Source organism: Hyla sarda, chromosome 7, assembly GCF_029499605.1.
Source record: "Hyla sarda isolate aHylSar1 chromosome 7, aHylSar1.hap1, whole genome shotgun sequence".
Lineage (NCBI taxonomy): Eukaryota > Metazoa > Chordata > Amphibia > Anura > Hylidae > Hyla > Hyla sarda.
The window spans coordinates 64134582-64154607 of record NC_079195.1 but is presented as its reverse complement, the minus strand read 5'-3'; the positions used below and the strand labels follow the sequence as shown (position 1 = coordinate 64154607).

The window sequence follows — 20026 nt, the reverse complement described above, 5'->3', positions numbered from 1 at the left end:
TTGAAGAACCACTTATATGACTTTTGTTTGCCCTCATAAGGCAAATGGAACATATGGAAAAAAGGTTTTCTTATCAGAACAGATTTGGTTTGTTTTCCTGTGAAAACTAAAAATATGGAGCCAACTCTGGTATCACTTGAAAAGTGCAACAACTGCGTCAAAAAAACACTAACGGAGCAGCGCCTAAATCCCATTGATAATGTCCACCTTTGAGGACTATAAACTAAAGAAAGCAGGTCAAGTTGTATCTTGCTGTGTAAAATTTTGAAGCATCTGTTATTTTGTACTTTTTATCTAGAGCTTTGTCTTTTTTTTTGCTGTGTTTAGCTGAGGGAGCTTTATATATTTTGTTTTCTGTGCCAAATAGCAGACGCAGCTGTACAAGTATCGGGGGAGCGCTGCGATCAGCAACTCCAGCGCTTCCACTACCACAATAGTAGATCTGGATATGGCAGTATTCCCAGTCTTGCCGCCTGTGTAACAAATTAACAATTAATGTGAATATTTTATATAATGTAGATAAACCACAGGAAACAGCCGTTCTATCTGTAACCGATTTTCTTGCAACAGGAAAAATCATAACCGGTTGTGGTATTTATTTGAGAATGTGACTTGAATTAATGTCTGATCTTAACAAACATAAAACTGAAGCATCTTGTAAGTAGGAAAACTGCAAAGGGAAGAATGATAGACTTGCGAGGAGTTCTATGTAGATGTTTTTATCTCTGTTGTCTTAGAAGTCTTCTGATTGCTGTATAGATATATGACATGCTTTGAATGTGCCTATTCAGGAGATAACATATCACTGAGAGTGCTTTATCCTATTAGGGTATGAGGATATTATAGAGGGGCTCAGGAACTCCTTGTATAAGCTAAAGTGGAGAACCTCAAACAAATCGCTGAATCGGGCAGCCAATGTATTACATTGTTTTGAACCCCTCAGCTTCCACCTAGAGAGACCCAGGGTTTCCCAGTGATTTCCATGCCGCTTCCTTTCGGAAAAATGTCGTCTTCATGAGACAATCACTTTAATGTTGGTCATTGGTTGATTAAGGATAGGTTCACAATACTGATTCACTCGGCACTGGCCGCACTCCGGGCAAAAATTTTCTGCCAGGAGATTCCGCAGTGTGAACCTAGCCTTAGGGTCCATTCACATGGCAGAATTTCCGCTTGTGAAATTGGCAGAATTTCCGCTTGTGAAATGCCACCTCAAATGAAAGCCCATAGACTTCTTTGGGATTCCGCACTCCCATTCACACTTCTGAATTTCAGCTTGCGGAATTCAGAAGTGTGAATGTGAGTGCAGAATCCTATAGAAGTCTATGGGCTTTAATTTGAGGCAGAATTCCACAAGCGGAAATTCTGCCCTGTGAATAGACCCTAAGACTAGGTTCACACTATGGAATCTCCAGATGGAAAAATTCAGTCTAGAGATTCCGAGTGCGACCAGTGCCGACTGAATCAGTCGGTGCTAGGACCGAGGGGACATTGCCGTCTCCAATAGACGGCAACGTCTTCCGTGAGTGGATCCACCTAAAGAATGAGCACCACCATTCTTCAGGCAGATATTTGAAAGCGAATTTTCCGATCACAAATTCTGCTTCAAAAATTCCAAAGTGTGAATTGGTGGCCGGAAAACTCATTGACTCGCATGTACATTTAGTAAGCAGAATTTATGTCTGCAATTTCAATGCAGAATTTCAGGTAGAAATTCCGCGATGTGAACCTAGCCTTACTGTTAACTTTTAATATATTCATATTTTTTAATATATATTTTTAGCATTTATAACACTGGTATCTAGCACATAGTTTGGAGATGTGACATTTGTCAATGTACCTTAAAGGGGCACTCCACTGGCCAGCGTTCTGAAGTAAATGTTCCAAATGCTGTTTTCATGATGCGGGGTCGGCTATGCCACCTCCCATAGAATTGCATTAAGGGGGCGTGGCCATTTGTTATGAGGGGCGTGGATGACCCCCGCAGTGCGAAAACAGCATTCGGAACATTTAGTTCCGGACGCTGGCCAGTGGAGTACCCCTTTAACAGCCTCCGATTAACTGTAGATGTTTTCTAAATGAAATTTGAAAAGTAACATATGAATTGTATTCAACATAACAAAAAACAACAAGAAAGAAAAAGGAGAAGGGTAATGGGGGAAAGAGGGAAGAAAGGTTGGAAAGGAAAGAGAAGTAGAGAAAGAAAGGATAGGAAGGAGAACATAAGGAAAGGAAGGCTGGGAGGAAAGGGAAGACCTAAACCTTTGATTGTTGGAAAGATGAGAAGGTAGAGGAAGAAGAAAAGAAGGCAATGAAAAGAAGAGGGAAAATGAAAGGCAGAAAGAAAGGGAAGTAAAAAGAGAGAGTGGGGAAGGAAATAATTGATTTCTGGCACATTTCTCATCTCCATGGCTCTTTTATTTTTCCATCTGAGTAACTTTTTTTTGCAGAACAATTTGTACTATTTGTAAGTTTTACTTATTATAAAAATGTAAACTTGCGCACAGCTGGAGTTTGCACACAAATGATGCGACTTTTTGCCTTTTTTACCAGACGTAGGGATGATAAATGTCTATTTTAAATTTTTGGACAATTCCAGACTAAAGTTTGAATCTGACAGTTGCAGGCAAGTATTGGCTGTAAGAAACAGCTGCTACCCACCATATATATAGCAGGAAGAGCTCCTGAACCCGCTCTATGTTTAATGATCGCTGAGCTTCTGTAAAAAGGTGTATCAAAGGTCAGTAAGGTGTTAACTTTATAAGTACAGCTTTGTACTTCTTTCTTGAGCACCTCTGCACTAGGGCTGTATTTTGTTTTCTGAACACTTTATGTACCTTCAATTTGAGTCTAATATTTGTACTTGAACATCCAGAGCTGCAAACTCAGTTTGCTACTCAAAACCTGCTGTTCCTGTATTGTGACTTAACCCTGCATTAAAAGGGTTATCCACCATAAGGTTATTTTAGTAGGTACCTGCCAGACAGTAATGGACATGATTAGGAAGGATCTGCGCTTGTCTTGGGACTAAATGGCTATGTTGTGAGATTACCATAACGCTGTGGCTAGCTGTTTGTGAACTGGCTATTTCCTTGTTTGTAGTTCCTTCTCTCAATCTACAAATCCTTTAATATTTTGTTTGTAAGTTAAAGGTCACTTTTCTCCCTCCCACACATCAGCCACCCCACCCATTGAAACAAAAATGAGCTGCATTCCATTCATAAGACCAGTGATTTCTAACCAAGTTGCCTCCAGCAGTTGCAAAAATACAATTTGTTGCAGAATGACCGCCCTCCCACTAAGCAGTTGCTCCAACCATTGAAGCAGGACAGGCTCCCTTTGCACACCTAACAAATGATGTCATGACTCGGCCACACTGCAACCTGGGAAAACCTGAGACCTGAATAATTTTGTATGCTGTTAAAGATAAATAATGGGGCTAAAATCACAGAACAATTGCTAGACCACCTTCACACACAGGTACAGACACTATGATTATGAACTACACTAACTTTACAGCCCCTGTGGCATAGTCAAATAAAAATAATTTCTGGAATACCCCTTGAACTCTGACTATGAGCGCAAATTCACAGTACAAAATTTTTGAGCAGAGAAATTCTGCTAAGAAATTCTGGTGCAGCAGCCTTCCATTGTTTTCAACCATGTGCACTGCTGAATTTCCCTGATGCTTAATTTCTGTAGCGGAAATTCAGATTTCACCAAAAGAATGTACATTTTTTTGGACATAATTTTAATTTTGGCTGTGGGAATTTGCAACCAGAGAAATTCACTCAGCTATGCATTGCTGTTAATGGTTCAGTTGGTTATAGGACCACTTGGACATGTGCGGTCAAGGCGCATGTCCATGTGGTCCTAGCACCAACTGTATCAGTCGGTTCCTGCTGTGCACACAATTATCCGTAGAGTGAATGTGCCCTAACTGAGAACTGTTCCCCCTACCACATCTGGATTTCAGATCTTTATGACAAGAGGGCAAGGGACTAAAGGGAGAGAGAAGGAAATGCAAAAAGAAAGAAGAAAAAGGCAGGAAAGAGGGAATAACCAATGAGTGAGATGAAAGAAAGAGTAAATGATAGAAGAAAAATAAAGACCTAAACCTTTGTTTATTGGAAAGAAAGGGAAGGAGTAGGAAGGAGTAAGAGAGAAAAAGCATGGAAAAGGAAGAAAAGTAAGAACAAAGAAAAGGGAAGGGAAAGGAACAAGTAATAAAAGGAAGTAAACAAACTTTTACTTGTTTATTAATGAACTCTGTATACATATTGTATGTGTTGTTGCAGCATTTGTTCTGCCGAGATGTCACAAAAGACTAAAATTGGGCTGAATTTCATCCTCTATCCAATATATTATTCTCCTTTTTCCTAAAAGGATAGAACATTTTCTAAATCAATTGCAGAAAACTAGACTTATTTGTGAGCGGAGCTTTGTAAAAATATCACCCCGAATTGAAAGTGTTGCCTAGGAGGAATAAATATATCTTAAAATATTAATATTTTCATGACTTCTTGCAAACTCATTAAGAATAAGAGAAATGTGCACAATTTGTTCTTGCTGGCAGGTTAGATTTACTCCACAAGAGGAACGGCTGAGGAAAAATAGACGCTCTTTTCATAAAAAATTATAAAATAAAAAAAATCAGCACAAAAAGCAAAATCCACTGCAGCTACACATCATGTTAGAAGTGGGAGATTCATAAATTAACAAGGACTCCTGTTGTCCAAAAGCTGTTCTTTTAATTATTCATTATTTACTAAGACGCTCCCGTGCACATAAAATAGCGGCGTACAATTATACTGGCTATGGAATCTGCTGTTTATAAGATGGAAATTATAGAGATTGGCAATGTGTGTGTTACCAGCTGCTGAACTAAAGGTTTGCAACTCTTGGAATATTCCTCTGCCAATCACACCTGCTGCTCATTTGCACAGCATGCTGGGATATGTACTTATACAACTGGAGAAAACTCTACAAATATATGTAAATTAGTGCATATTACATGTATGGAGCTTTTTTGTGACTATTTAATAATGACCTAAGGTCCAAGGGTTTACAGGGGTTATCCACTCTTTAAAAAATTGTATAATTGTCAAAAAATTTATAAAATAACATAACATTTTTTTTTTTACTTATCAATATAACGAAGAAGCTCCAGTAGCCAGGCTGATCTCTGTCTATTGACTGCCTTGGCGGTCGTGTGTCATAATACGTTGTGACTTCTCAGGCCACTGATGGGCTGCTTTGGTCATGTGTCATAATATGTGACCACAGAGGCCACTGATTGGCTGCACTGGTCACTTATCAGCCATTAGTAAACAGAGATCAGGGCACCCACCAGAGTTCCTGTGCCAGTTCGCTGCAGGATAGGACAGGTAAATAAATATTTTTATGTTATTTTATGACCAAATGGGCGGCTTTTTAACTTTTTTCAAGAGCTGTAGATGGAATCAAAACTTATCCGATTCAATATTAACCCTTTAGATGCTACAATCAGAGTTGATTGCATGTCTAAATGTGTTAAAAATCGTTGCTGGTTAGCTCAGGGGAGCTGATCGCGACCACCAAGGTAAAAATGTAATGTCCCAATTAGCTCAGAGGACGGGCGGAGGGTCCTTACCTCGCTCCGGCGTGTCTTAACATTGCTTCAATAGTGCAGGCAGCCTCAGTAGCCTGTAAAAATAAAGCGCTGATAACACTGATCAATACTGTGCTATCCTGGGCAATGCTGTAACAAAAAAATAGTGAATAAAAAGTTAACAAATTTTAATAAGCCCATTCCCTTACAAGAAAATAATGTAAACAAAAATGATTATATGTGGTGCATATGTGTGTGTAAATGTCCAAACAATTAAAATATAATGTTATTAAACCGCACAGTCAATGGCATAAACGGAAAAAAAAATCCAAAGCCCTTAAAGGGGTTCTCCGGTGAAAACCTTTTTTCTTTTAAATCAACTGGTGGCAGAAAGTTAAACATATTTGTAAATTACTTCTATTAAAAAAACGTAATCCTTCCTGTACTTATTAGCTGCTGAATACTACAGAGAATATTATTTTCTTTTTGGAATGCTCTCAAATGACATCACGAGCACAGTTCTCTCTGCTGACGTTATTATAATAATAATAATAATGCTTTATTTATTGTTGTCCTTGCTGGGATTTGAACCCAAGTCCCCTGCACTGCAAGGCAGCTGTGCTAACCACTGAGCCACCATGCTACCCTTAGCACACATCTGCTATGCATGGTTGCTCAAATGGACAGAGATGTCAGCAGAGAGCACTGTGCTCGTGATGTCATCAGTGTTCCAAAAAGAAAGGAATTTCCTCTGTAGCATTCAGCAGCTAATAAGTACTGGAAGGATTAAGATAGAAGCAATTTACAAATATCTTTAACTTTCTGCCACCAGTTGATTTAAAAGAAAAAAGGTTTTCACCGGAGTACCCCTTTAATTGTGTACTTTTGGTCACTTCATGTACCCCAAAAAAGTCAAAATAACAAAGTACCGATAAAAACTACAGATCATGGTGCAAAAATTTGTCCTTATAAAGCGATTACTGCATAGAGGAGCCCAATAAAAAAATGCGTAGCTTGTTTGTTTCTGAGGCATACCATGAAAAACAGCGAACCTAAGGTGGTAACAGTGGCTAACCAAACCTGTAGTAACAATATTTGTGCTGGAGATAGATGGAGGAATAAAAAATGAGAAATCATTATTTCTGCAGCAATAATGCACAAGTTTTTCTATTACTGTACTACTTTAAAAAAAAAGTCAAACTTTTCTGAAAATCTCTATGCAGTCATCTTCCCCTAGTTTACTTGGAGAAAAACCTTATTAAAGGAACAAATCAGCTCAATTTTTTAATCTTGAATATCCCCTTCATAGGGGTACTCCACCCCTAGACATCTTATCCTCTCTCCAAAGGTTAGGGGATAAGATGTCTGATCATGGGGGGTCCTGCCGCTGGGTACCCCTGCGATCTCCCTGCTGCACCCAGCATTCGTTTAGAGCATCGGGTGCAGCGCTGTAAGCACTTGATGTCATGGCCATGTCCACTCATGACATCACGGCCATGCCACACAAAAGTAAGAATTACTGTAAAGAGTGCACACCACAAAGTTAATATATATATATATATATATATATATATATATATAAAACAAATTTTATTAGGTATCACATAAAGAATACAAGACAAAAAGGGCTAAAATCATTTAAAAAGCTCTGAACCAAGCAACCTCTACAACATGGGAGAGGGGCCATGAACCCCCTTCTCATCAAGTCCCGTCCCTCTATGATTAGATACTGTGGCTGCCAAGTAGTGGTGCTGACTGAAAAATGATGCACATGCCCAAAATTAGCCTCTACACCAACAATCAAATAAGCTAACACCAAATAATATAGAATAAGCAATGTGCAAAGGAACAAATAAATTCATATCGCCAGTGCATAGCGACCACAGAACAAAGGAGCCAGAATGATGAGTGGCGGGACGGGACCCCTAAGCCCCACGCGTTCCGTCAACATTTGTGACTTCTTCAGGGTTCATACCCCCTCAAAAAAAGCTGGATTTCTAGGGTGCCGCAGCCAAGATCGTGGGGGTCCCCAGCCTTTGGATAGGGGATAAGTTGGGCAGAGTACCCCTTTGAGGTATCAGAAAGATAAGGAAGCAAGAAAAGCAATTCAGTTCTAGGCCCGCTTCCAACCTTATCGGCCCCATAGTCCAATCTACCTTCATGAAAGGTACACCACAGCTATTTTCTGATGTATATTGTATAATAATCATTATTTTAAGTGCAGTCAGACTCTTGGCAACTGTATTATGGGTTTATCCCAAACGCTCTATTATCTGTTTGATTCTTTATTAGCAACATTCCATCGATTTATCTTTCTGTTCTTTTTTCTCTCCATCATTTCTGAAGGGCACCCAATGTTTTATTGGGTTAGGAAGGTAGGGGGATTGTATGTAGTCAGGTCTGCAAGACAATATAGAGTTAAAAGTGGTTGAATTTTTGAGTCCCCCTCCCCTTGTTTTTCACATGCCTTTTCAGTGCCTTGTTACAGCCCTCCTTCTTCTGGTCAATTGGTAACTTCCTATGCTACCCTTTCCATTAGAGAATACATAAATGCCCATCCTCACCTTGTCCTGTCTTTTCAGCATTTCCTGAAGGCATGTTGTCTTTTTTGGGGTTGTTCTTATACAGTATGTCAAAAGTTGACATACCCCTTCTGGCAAAGCAGTGATAAAAGGTTGTCATGACTTTAAATAGTAAAAAAAAAATGTAATAAGTTAATAAGCAGCTGTGGCTGACCACCATCCAGTTAAGAAAGTAAATTCCAGTTCTCACATATTCCGGTTTTTATTCTGGCTATGTGGTGCTGCCCTTTATATAATATTGTACACCTACCTGAAATCTTAATTTCTAAAATAATTTTACTATTGCATTTTATTACAAATGTTCAGTAAAAGATACAAATGGATGTTCACAGACACAGCCATGGATAGAGAATAGGTGCTCTACAGGGGTGTTACCAACCTAAATGGCATTGAGTTACTTAGTGTGATAATAAAATCAAGCTAGGGAACGTCTAGCATTTCTAGACATCAGTATTTATAAGGACAAGGAAGGGAAACTCCATAGTCCAATTTTCAGGAAAAAGACCTTCACGAATAGTCTCCTGAGGTGGGAGAGCTGTCATCCGGTCCCCCTGAATGGGGGATACCAAAGGGGCAGTATCTCCACCTCAGGAGGAACTGTTCAACATTAAAAGATTTTGAGGCAAATTTTTGGATAGAGGGTACCCAGACTATATTTTACGAAATGCATATACAGTAGGACAGCATTGTCCAGGACCCATGAAGAGCTCCTCACCCCTAGGATGAGGGCCCAATAAGAATTGTGGAAACCTTTGATAGAGCTGGGAACCACATCAGGTCTATAATATCTGACCACTGGGATATTTAAAAAATGGACAATGACCTGAGGCAGGTAGTAGGAGATAGATCCCTTATAACCTATAGACAGGGGCCAAATTTAAGAGACCTTCTTTTAAAAAGTCATCTACAGCCAGAACATTTACAATCAACGTGGTTAGAGAGAAGAACCCCGGTAAAAGGATGATATTCATGCGGACATTGTAAAGCATGCAAGTATGTGAATAAAACAAAACTGGTTCCAGGAACTAGGAAACCCACACAAATTAAGAGCTTTATTAACTGCTCTACGATGGGTGGCATCTATGTCGCATCGTGTCCCTGTCCGGCCTTATATGTAAGGAAGTCCAGTCAAGTCCTGCAGCCACAAGTACAAGTAAGCTAAAGTCACCGTCCTGTCAGTCACTAGTCAGTCAAGTCAAGTTATCTGTCTACTAGTGTTGCTCGCGAATATTCGCAATGCGAATTTTATTTGTGAATATCGCATATTCGCGAATTCGCGAATATTCGCGAATATAGCACTATATATTCGTAATTACGAAAAATGTTTATTTTTTTATTTTTATTTTTTTCACAGTACACATCACAGTGATCATCCCTCTCTGCTTCCAGCTTGTGTGGTGTAAAGAAGGCTCTAATACTACTGTGTGAGACTGGCGTGCAAATTTTCGCATGTGCAAATTTTCGCATATGCAAATTTTCGATTATGCTAATTTTCGCATACGCGAATTTTCGCATATGTGAAAATAAAACAAGAATATTGCGAATATGCGAATTTAGCGAATATGACGAATATTCGTCCATATATTCGTGAATATTCGCAAATTCGAATATGGCCTATGCTGCTCAACACTACTGTCTACCCAGCGTGGCCTATACCAAATTCTCCTGTCCAACTACAAGTCCAAGCAAGCCTGCAAGGTCTATGTGTCACTGGTCACCTCCTTGGGCCCTGGCTGTACTGCATAGACTGTACCAACTGTCTACCCTCAGTAAAGTTACCATTGTTTCGTAACTTAGCATCAGTGTTTTCATTGTCCCCGTGCCTAGCCCAGGATCCAGCGGTATACCTTCGGGTGGTTATAGGCTAAACTACGCCCTGGTGTCACGAATACAAGGGGTTAATGCCATCTGCCCCAAGGGTAACAACATCTGCCCTGCACCTCACACCCTGCCATATCACAACATCTAACTTCTTCAAAAATTGTATTCATTGTTTATCCCTTAGAGCTGTGTACAAATGTGTAATAGCTCAGGGTAAGGATCACAGTATTCTATTATTGCACTATTTTACGCACAAATTTTTAGTACTTTTAACTATATAGAATAAAAGTTATATTTTATAAGGCACATATCCCCACACGTTTTTGTGTTATCTTTGGAAAAAACAAGTCAAGCTAATTAATAAATGAGTATGCTGCATTGCTTACTTGTCTGCCCAAGTTCTGAAACAAAAAATCAATTTGTTTTGGGGGTCTTAGGCTTAGTCCACATTGTCATTTGCATCTGTCCCATTTAGGACTCATTTTGCTCATTGCTCTTTTTTTTTTTTTTTTTATTGTGTAAATTGGACCCTGAAAAGGGTCTATTGGGGATCTGGTAGTTTATCTGAGTTAAGCAGAGAAAAAAAAGTGTAGGCACAATTTTTTTCTTCGCCATAGCCCGGCGGCAATGTAAAAGAGGCCTTAGTCCTGTATTTTCTGGTTGTACTTCCTGGTGGGGCAGTTGTTCAGTACTTCAATTCCCAGAATGCATTGCTTTCCCTAAGCTCTTCATCACAGCCCTGCTACTCCCTTACCACATACCCCTGCCAGTTCCCTGCCCAGAGCTGTTGCAGAACTTCTATTTTCACAGAAGACCCCTGCGTTGTTCAGCACAAGACAGGGGACATGCAAGGGGGGGGGGGGGAGGGGGGGCTACATGCAGAGCGTCAATGAGCCAAGTGGTTGGGAACATTGAAAACATGGAAACATGGAAAACAGAGGCTACAGAAGCATCCATACCCAGGTACCTTAGAGGTTCCAGTGACCAATATCTCTCATTGGATGAAACCAGTATTACAAGTGACATGTGAAAGAGGGGTGTTAAGTTGGAGTCCAAAAACTTCACGTTACATAGGTTCCATTCTGAAAAAACAGTGCCTTAAAGGTTATTATTTTTTTTTTAATGACTGAAAGTCTACTAGATCTCTGGCTTCATTTAGGAGCTGGACATTGGTTCCAAGAACAGAATAAGACCAAAAGACCAGACCAACACCTTGCTACGGTGTTAGATTTCCTACCTTCTGCATTCTAGAAGGTACACTTAACTTAAAAAAATAGCTGTGGCCTTGTTGGCCTAGCAGGGAAACAGGTGTCTAGAGCAGTGTTGCCCAATATGTTTGCCTCCAGCTGTTGCAAAACTACAACTCCCAGTATGCCTGGACAGCAGAAGGTTGTTATTCTATTTAACATGTATTTTATTGTCTGTGTTACAGAGATACAGTTACTCACATTGTGGCAGAGAACAATTCTGGGAGTGAAGTGCTGGAGTGGCTGCAATCTGCAGAAGTGACTAAGGCCAATACATATCAGATTCTGGATATCTCTTGGTTCACAGAATGCATGGGAGCCGGATACCCCGTAAAAATAGAATTCAGGCATCAGCTGCAGGTAAAGTGTGCCATTACATATATGTTTGCAGTATCAGGTTTATGCATTATGATTGTTTATTAAGTTAATCTATAATTTGGTTATGTTCAGACGACAACACTTTGTGAGCAAGTCAGCAAATCAGCCATGTTTTTTTTATTAGAAAAGTTGCTGTAGAAATCCCAAGCTAAAAATTCTGCCGCATAGGACTCAAGCTGGCATTGATATGAATAAAAATAAATTATACTAACTTGCCCCAATCCCTGAGCTCTGAGATATCAGAAATCTACTAGTACACATGCATGCACTGTCCTCTGAAGTCAAAGGATTAAAGGGGTATTCCAGGCCAAAACTTTTTTTTATATATATCAGCTGGCTCCGGAAAGTTAAGCAGATTTGTAAAATACTTCTATTAAAAAATGTTAATCCTTCCAATAGTTATTAGCTTCTGAAGTTGAGTTGCTGTTTTCTGTCTAACTGCTCTCTGATGACTCACGTCCCGGGAGCTGTCCAGCTCCTATGGGGATATTCTACCACCATGCACAGCTCCCGGGACGTGACATCATCATTGAGCAGTTAGACAGAACACTTCAGAAGCTAATAACTATTGGAAGGATTAAGATTTTTTAATAGAAGTAATTTACAAATCTGTTTAACTTTCTGGAGCCAGTTGATATATATAAAAAAAAGTTTTTGCCTGGAATACCCCTTTAACACAGCAGAACCAGCACAGAATCAATGTTAAAACGGGCAATACCCCTATAAGATCTGCTCATTCTGATGAACCATGTTCCTGTACACCCAGCACAACAGTTTCCTGGCTGCACTCCATGTTAATATGTGTCTATCTTAGTCCACGAAAATAACCATGTTATTACCAGTTTCATATAGATGGTAACTGCTTTTATTACAAGCACAGCATACAGATTATTGCTATATTACAGGGGTTGACCGGTGAAAATTATCTTATCCCATATCCACAGGATAAGGCATAAGTAGCTGATCCCAGTGGTCGGAACCCCTCCTGCTGCAATCTCCCGAACAGGAGATCTGAGGGTCGAAGTGGTCTTGGGGGCGGATGCAGTCCTGGGGCATTTTTGCAAACAAACGTCCATTTCCATACTGGTAATTTGCTTTGGGAAAAAACTGAGGACATAAGAGTATCTGTGTAATTGTCCATAATGTCCATACATGCTCTGATTTTTGTTTCTCAACTGAGAACAGGATTAATAAGGACTATGACTAGTACCAATAACTTTACTTAAGGACCTATTACTATGTATTGATTGATGCTTGACTATGCATAATAATGACTAGACATAACCCAACATTTTGACTATACATGTAATATACTATACATGACTAGACTTAATACTTTACACAATACATTTCCATATTGGGTTGCCTTAGGCTCTCTGCCCAATGCCTGAGCTACTGTGGTCCTTTGGCATTTAAAACACTTCTCCTTAGAACACTGTATTAAGTTTATGCTAGAAATTTTATCTGAGATATTACATGTTGATAACATTTGACATTTCTGTTACCGTAGACCTGATACGTGTATTGGAGTAGACTGTGTAATTTTGAGTGATACAGTCCTACTGTATGAGACTTGATGTGTACATGACTTGTATGTGTACATAACTATGTGTACTTTTTATGTGTACATTATGTGTAGTACTTTACTGCATACGGTACATTGGATAAGATGCCTAGTCTTTATATCTGGCTGGTAACTTCCCTTGCATGGACCGTTGGGACCTACGCAGCCCCATCACTTAGGACTCAGGAACGTCTACCTCTTCAGAAGCTCTTGACTCAGCTGGACTTACAACAGGCTCTTCATTGTCTGAAGTAGATAGTAAATCCGGACTGGCAGGACTTGGACTTGTGGGTACGGACATGGGTGAGGCAGGTGGTCTGGAGACTGGAGTATATTCTGGCGCCAACGGTGACAAGACTTGAGCTGGTGGGGTGACTAGAGTTGGTTGTACCGCCCCAGGAGTTGGCATGAGGCCGAAGATTGCAGCTCAGCCAGGAGGGAACATGGGGACATCAATGGATGGGTGAATTACCTCTCCGGGCACATGCTCCCTCACAGGTCTGGTTAGTGGTGGTGAAGGTATGGTGAGCACAGGCAGGTCTTCTTTGTGACATAGTTTAATTCTGTTACGATGAACGACTTGTGGCTCATACCCTGACTTCTGAATTGCGTACACGTCTGAATCTGGATAAGGTACGTCTGTCACTGTGTAAGGCTCCATTTCCACAATGGAGTCCAATTTGTGGGTCCTCAGGAACTTCCACAGCGAGACCTTGCTGCCAATTTGGAGAGGTTTGGTGGAGGCATAATGGTTGTAGTCCTGCTGCTGCCTCTGTTGAGCCTCACCCATCTTTTTGTGGACAATCTCTTTTGCTTCCTGGATCCTTCGTTGGTGGTCGGAGACCCACTTCATAGAAGCTTGCAGAGAGTTGTTGAAAGGAGCTTGGATCCCAAATGTCCGGTCCTTTGGCAACTGGCCATGTCAGCCCATCATTTGGTAGAACGGAGTATATCCAGTAGAACAGTGGACTGTGTTATTGTAGATCCATAACAATTCTGGTAACAACCTGGGCCACTCCTGGTGTTTGGACACAGACAGGCCAGTTCTTGACAATGTATACCTGAAGAACTCTGAAGTTCTGAGGGTGTGGAGGCTGGTAGGGTATGGGACACTGGGACGGGAGTCGGTGGTGGTGGTGGTATGGGGCCGGCTGCCGCACCCAGGGGTTCTGGCATAGGGGCATAACTCTCTTCAGACCAGTCCCGGGCTCTATAACCTGAATAGCCAGTCTCTTAAAAGCAGAGAAGGACAAATTGGGATTTTGTACCTCTAACATCCTCAACTGAGCTTTGTCCCATTTATTGTGAGCCACTTCAACAAACCAGTCCATCAATACTTTGTTACCCTGATAGGGAGTGATACCATCTAGCTTTTGAACAGTCTCTAGGGCATTTTGTAAAGCTACTGCCTGAGCTCTCAGAGTCTCACCTGGCTTCTGCTGTCTCTCATACAACCGGAGGCATACCTCTGATGGAGAATGTGACTCAAGGACAGGATTCCCCAGAAATACTGGGACTGTTGTTGGGGCACCCACATGGTTGACATGGACTGTAAGCGGGACCGGCAGGACCCCCACCGCTGCTGAAGCAGATGCTCCCGCTGCTGGTGATGGAGGGTCACTTTCGCCGAGTTGATCAGGAGAGCTGGGTGCTGACATTTTGTCGATCTCCTTGAGTGCGCTGTCACTTTAAGGTGATATGAGTGCGCTGTCACTTTAGAAAGATTTGAGTGCGCTGTCACTTTAAGAAGATTTGAGTACGCCGTCGCTTTAAGAGGGTTTGAGGTGACCCGATTGCCCAGAAAATAAGAGTGATCAGAGCTGTCACAGACAGCTCCGACCATTCTTAAAGATAGGAGCGAGGTGGCAGGGGTGCCACCTCCTCCTATCCCCTGCCATTGGTCGATTAGGACTGACCGACCAATGACAGTTGGGGGCGGGGGGCTTAAAGTTCATTTCCCCCGCTCTGCCCACCGATTGAAGTCCGGCATGCTGGGAGCTGTAGTTTTGCAACATCTGTAGGGCCACAGTTTGGAGACCACTGTGTAGTGGCCTCCGAACTGTGGCCCTCCAGATTGGAGACCACTACTTAGCGGTCTCCAAACTGTTGCATAACTACAACTCCTAGCATGCCTTTAGGCTGTCAGTGCATGCTGGGAGCTGTAGTTTTGCAACAGCTGGAGGCACACTGGTTGGGAAAAACTGAGCTAGAGTCTGTTTCCTAAGTCATTGATTCCAATGCATGTGCCTCTAGCTGTTGAAAAACTACAACTCCCAAAATGCACTGACAGACCGTACATGCTGGGAGTTGTAGTTTTGCAACAGCTGGAGGCACACGGGTTGGAATCACTGAGCTAGAGTATGTTTCCTAACTCAGTGGTTCCCCCCCCAGTGTGCCTACAGCTGTTGCAAAACTACAACTCCCAGCATGGATGGTCTGTCAGTGCATGCTGGGAGTTGTAGTTTTGTAACAGCTGAAGGTTTGCCCCCCCCCCAACCCCACACGGGCGAGTTTACAGTGGCTTTCCTTCTACAAGTTTGAGCTGCAGCAAATTTTCCGCCACAGTTCAAACTCCCAGCGGAAAACTCACTGTGAACCCCCGCCTGTGTGAATGTACCCTAAAAACACTACACCTAGACAAAATAAAAAATAAAACACTACACATACACTACACCCTTACACGTCCCGTCCCCCCCCCCCCCGCAATAAAAATGAAAAACATCTCATACAGCAGTGTTTCCTAAACGGAGCCTCCAGCTCTTGCAAAACAACAACTCCCAGTATTGCCGGACAGCCATTGACTGTCCTGGCAGGCTGGGAGTTTTACAACAGCTGGAGGCACTCTGTTTGGGAAATACTGCCGTACGGTTTTGGTGGAGACTAGCCCCATTCTTGTATCCGGGTCTGCCCCTATTGTAAATTCTTAATTTAGTCCTCAAATGCGCATGGTGCTCTCTTGCTTCAGAACCCTGTCAGATTTGAAGGCAACAGTTTAGGGCCACATATGGGGTATTTCCATACCCAGGAGAAATTGCGTTACAAATTTTGGGGGGATTTTTCTCCTTTAACCAATTATGAAAAGGATAGGTTGGGGGCTACACCAGCATGTTAGTGTAAAAAAATAAAAAAGTTTACACTAACATGCTGGCGTTGCCCCATACTTTTCATTTTCACAAGAGGTAAAAGGAGAAAAAGACGGACAAAATTTGTAAAGCATTTTCTCCTGAGTACGGAAATACCCCATATGTGGGTGTAAAATGCTCTGCTGGCGCACAACAAGGCTCAGGAGTGAGAGTGCACTATGTACATTTGAAGCCTAAATTGTTGATTTGCACAGGGGTAGCTGATAGTTACAGCAGTTCGAACATGAATGCAAAAAAAAAAAAAAAAAAAAACACCCACGTGTGACCCCATTTTGGAAACTATACCCCTCAAGGAATGTAACAAGGGGTATAGTGAGCCTTAACACCCCACAGGTCTTTGACGAATTTTCATTAAAGTTGGACATGAAATTTAAAAATTAGTTTTTTTTCCCTGAAATGCTGGTGTTACCCCAAATTTTTCATTTTCACAAGAGGTAATAGGAAAAAAGTCTCCCAAAATTTGTAACCCCATTTCTTCTGGGTATGGAAATACCCCATATTTGGATGTAAAATGCTCTGCAGGCGAACTACAGGGCTCAGAAGAGGATCACCATTGTGCTTTTGGAGAGAGAATTTGGCTGCAATTGAAGGCCATGTGCGTATACAAAGTCCCCATGGAGCCAGAACCGTGGACCCGCCCCCACATGTGACCCCATTTTGGAAGTTACACCCCTCACGGAATGTAACAAGGGGTGCAGTGAGCATTTACACCCCACAGGTATCTAACAGATTTTTTTAACAGTTGTCCGTAAAAATGAAAAATTTAATTTTTCATTTGCACAGCCCTCTGTTCCAAAGATCTGTCAAACGCCGGTGCGGTGTAAATGCTAATTGCACCCCTTATTACATTTTGTGAGGGGTGTAGTTTCAAAAATGGGGTCACATGTGGGGGGGGTCCACTGTTCTGGCACCATGGGGGGGCTTTGTAAACGCACATGGCCCATGACTTCTGTTCCAACCAAATTCTCTCTCCAAAAGCCCAATGGCGCATCTTCTCTTGCAAGCATTGTAATTCACTCACAAAGCACTTTACATCCATATGAGGTATTTCCATACTCAGAAGAAACGGGGTTACACATTTTGGGGGCGTTTTCTCCTATTACCCCTTGTAAAAATGAAAAATTTGGGATAACACCATCATTTTATAAAATAAAAAAAAATTATTTTATTTTTAAGTCCCACTTTAACAAAAGTTTGTTAATCACCTTTGGTGTGTTAAGGCTCACTTTATCCCTTGTTATGTTCCTTGAGTGGTGTAGTTTCCACAATAGTGTGGCATGTGTTTTTTGTTACTGTTTTGGCATCATGGGGGCTTCCAAAATACGACATGCCCCCCAAAAACCATTTCAGCAAAATTCGCTCTCCAAAATCCCATTGTCGCTCCTTCCCTTCTGAGCCCTCTAGTGCACCGACACAGCACTTTACATCCACATATCAAGTATTTCCTTACTCGAGAGAAATGGTATTACAAATTTTGGGGGGCATTTTCTCCTATTAAAAGTTTCGGGTAACACCAGAATTTTTGTGTTAAAAATCAAATTTTTCATTTTCACGTCCCATTTTAATGAAAATTTGTCAATCACCTGTGGGGTATAAAGACTCAATTTACCCCTTGTTACATTCCTTGAGGGGTGTAGGTTCCAAAATAGTGTGCCATGTTTTTTTTACTGTTCTGGCATCATGGGGGCTTCCTAAATGCGACATGCCCCCCAAAAACCATTTCAGCAAAATTCGCTCTCCAAAATGCCATTGTCGCTCCTTCCCTTCTGAGCCTTCTACTGCACCCACAGAACACTTTACATCCACATTGAGGTATTTCCTTACTTGATAGAAAATGAATAACAAGTTTTGGGGGGCCTTTTTACATTTTACCCCATGTAAAAATGAAAACAATGGGGCTACAATAATATGTTAGTGTAAAAAATTGAGATTTTGATTTTTTCTCCTCCACTTTGCTGCTATTCCTGTGAAACGGCTAAAGGGTTAACAAACTTTTTGAATGCCATTTTGAATACTTTGAGGGGTGCAGTTTTCACAATGGTGTCCATTTTAGGGCATTTCCAACAAAAAGACCTTCATATTCACTTCAAAACTTAACTGGTCCCTGAAAAAGTCTGAGTTTGAAATTTTTGTGAAAAATTGGAAAATTGCTGCTATACTTTGAAGCCCTCTGATGTCTTCAAAAAGTAAAAACATGTCAACTTTTTGATGCCAACATAAAGTTAACATATTGTATATGTGAATCAATATGTAATTTATTTGACATGTCCCTTTTCCTTACAAGCAGAGAGCTTCAAAGTTAGAAAAATGCTAAATTTTCAAATTTTCCTGAAATTTTGGAATTTTTCACCAAGAAATGATGCAAGTATTGATGAAAATTTGCCACTAACATAAAGTAGAATATGTCATGAAAAAACACTCTCAGAATCAAATTCATAAGTAAAAGCATCCCAGAGTTATTAATGCATAAAGTGATAGAGGTCAGATTTGAAAAAAATGCTCCCATCCTTAGGGTCATAATGGGCTCTGTCCCCAAGGGGTTAAGATGCAGGTCAATAGACTGCAACGGTTTAGCTCTTGATTAGCAGGAACCCACCGTCCCCCCCTACTATGCAGCAAGTGCCCATGGACTTTGTTGGGCAGTGAGGGGTTAACACTGACTGCTACCAGTGCTGGAGACTTGTTGCGGAGGATCGTTGGTTTGTGCAGAGTCTGCACTGCAGCAGGTGCTTGTCGATATATTGCTGAGTCGGAGGCAGCCGCCGGAACCTTCAATATGGCTGCGCCCAGGGAACTTCCTGTTTGGTCCGGTTGCAACACAGGGCGGATCTTTAGTTCCCGCTCGAACACTGAAGAGGCGTCACCGCTGGGGACTGACTGGGCAGTGCTGCGATTGCTCTCGGACTCTGTTTAACCCCTTTAGGTACTGACTTCACACACTTGAGCTGCGATCGCTCCCGGACTCTGTTTAACCCCTTCAGGTACTGACTTCACACAGTCTTTCTTTCACCTCCCCCACTACTTTATCCATGCCACGGTAAAGACACACTTCACTAACACAGTCCCGTACAATTTTCTGGCGCAACCTTTTTCGCAACTGCATGCGATTTCTCTCCTGGACACAATTCATACTGGGGGGAGGACTTGCAGTATATTGCTTATGGCACACACCCGTATCTTGATAACAGTGACTTGACTTGGTGGTTAAGTGGTTAAGGCACACACCCTTATCCTGTTTGTGATGTCAAAATTGTGGTGAGCCACGGTGAATGGCGGGACCACAGGTTAGGCAGTGAAATGAGAGTCCACGACCAGGTTTTGGTTTAACGGAGGCTTTACTGAGGTCAGACAGTTGTTATAGTCTCTACAGCTCGTCCAGAATCCCAGAGAGGTGGACAGGAACACAGAAGGACCTTGCAGCTTGCTGGGACTAAGTGTTCTTGTAATAGACTTTAGATAATTGACTTTAGGCTTGACTAGACTGTAGGCAGTGACAGCAGACATAGACTTGACTTACTGGAAGTGACTGTAGATTTGAAGCCTTCCAGGTAGCTGGACACTAGCACTGAGACATCTGGTCTCCACTGTTCCTCAGCAAGAGTGATGGTAGAAGAGAAAAGAGCCAAAAGAGGTAGATTGCCGCACCTCCATTTCTTATAAAAGGGGAGCTGTACTAGAAGCTCATAGGTAAAGCTGTGGGT

The 20026-nt window shown here is 41.6% G+C and overlaps 2 protein-coding genes across 2 annotated transcripts in view; one reads left to right on the top strand and one right to left on the bottom strand.

The window, feature by feature from the left end:
* The window catches only part of DNTT (DNA nucleotidylexotransferase), a 412449-nt gene that overhangs the window by 14194 nt on the left and 378229 nt on the right, over positions 1-20026 (top strand). The window contains exon 2 of the mRNA XM_056529815.1: positions 11426-11600. Coding sequence (XP_056385790.1) covers positions 11553-11600 — 48 coding nt within the window. The 5' untranslated portion in view covers positions 11426-11552. The remainder of the gene's footprint in view (positions 1-11425; positions 11601-20026) is intronic.
* The window catches only part of LOC130282002 (uncharacterized), a 183096-nt gene continuing 175556 nt past the window's right edge, over positions 12487-20026 (bottom strand). Inside the window, exon 7 of the mRNA XM_056529821.1 lies at positions 12487-12725. The gene's annotated coding sequence lies outside the window, so the exon portion shown is untranslated. The remainder of the gene's footprint in view (positions 12726-20026) is intronic.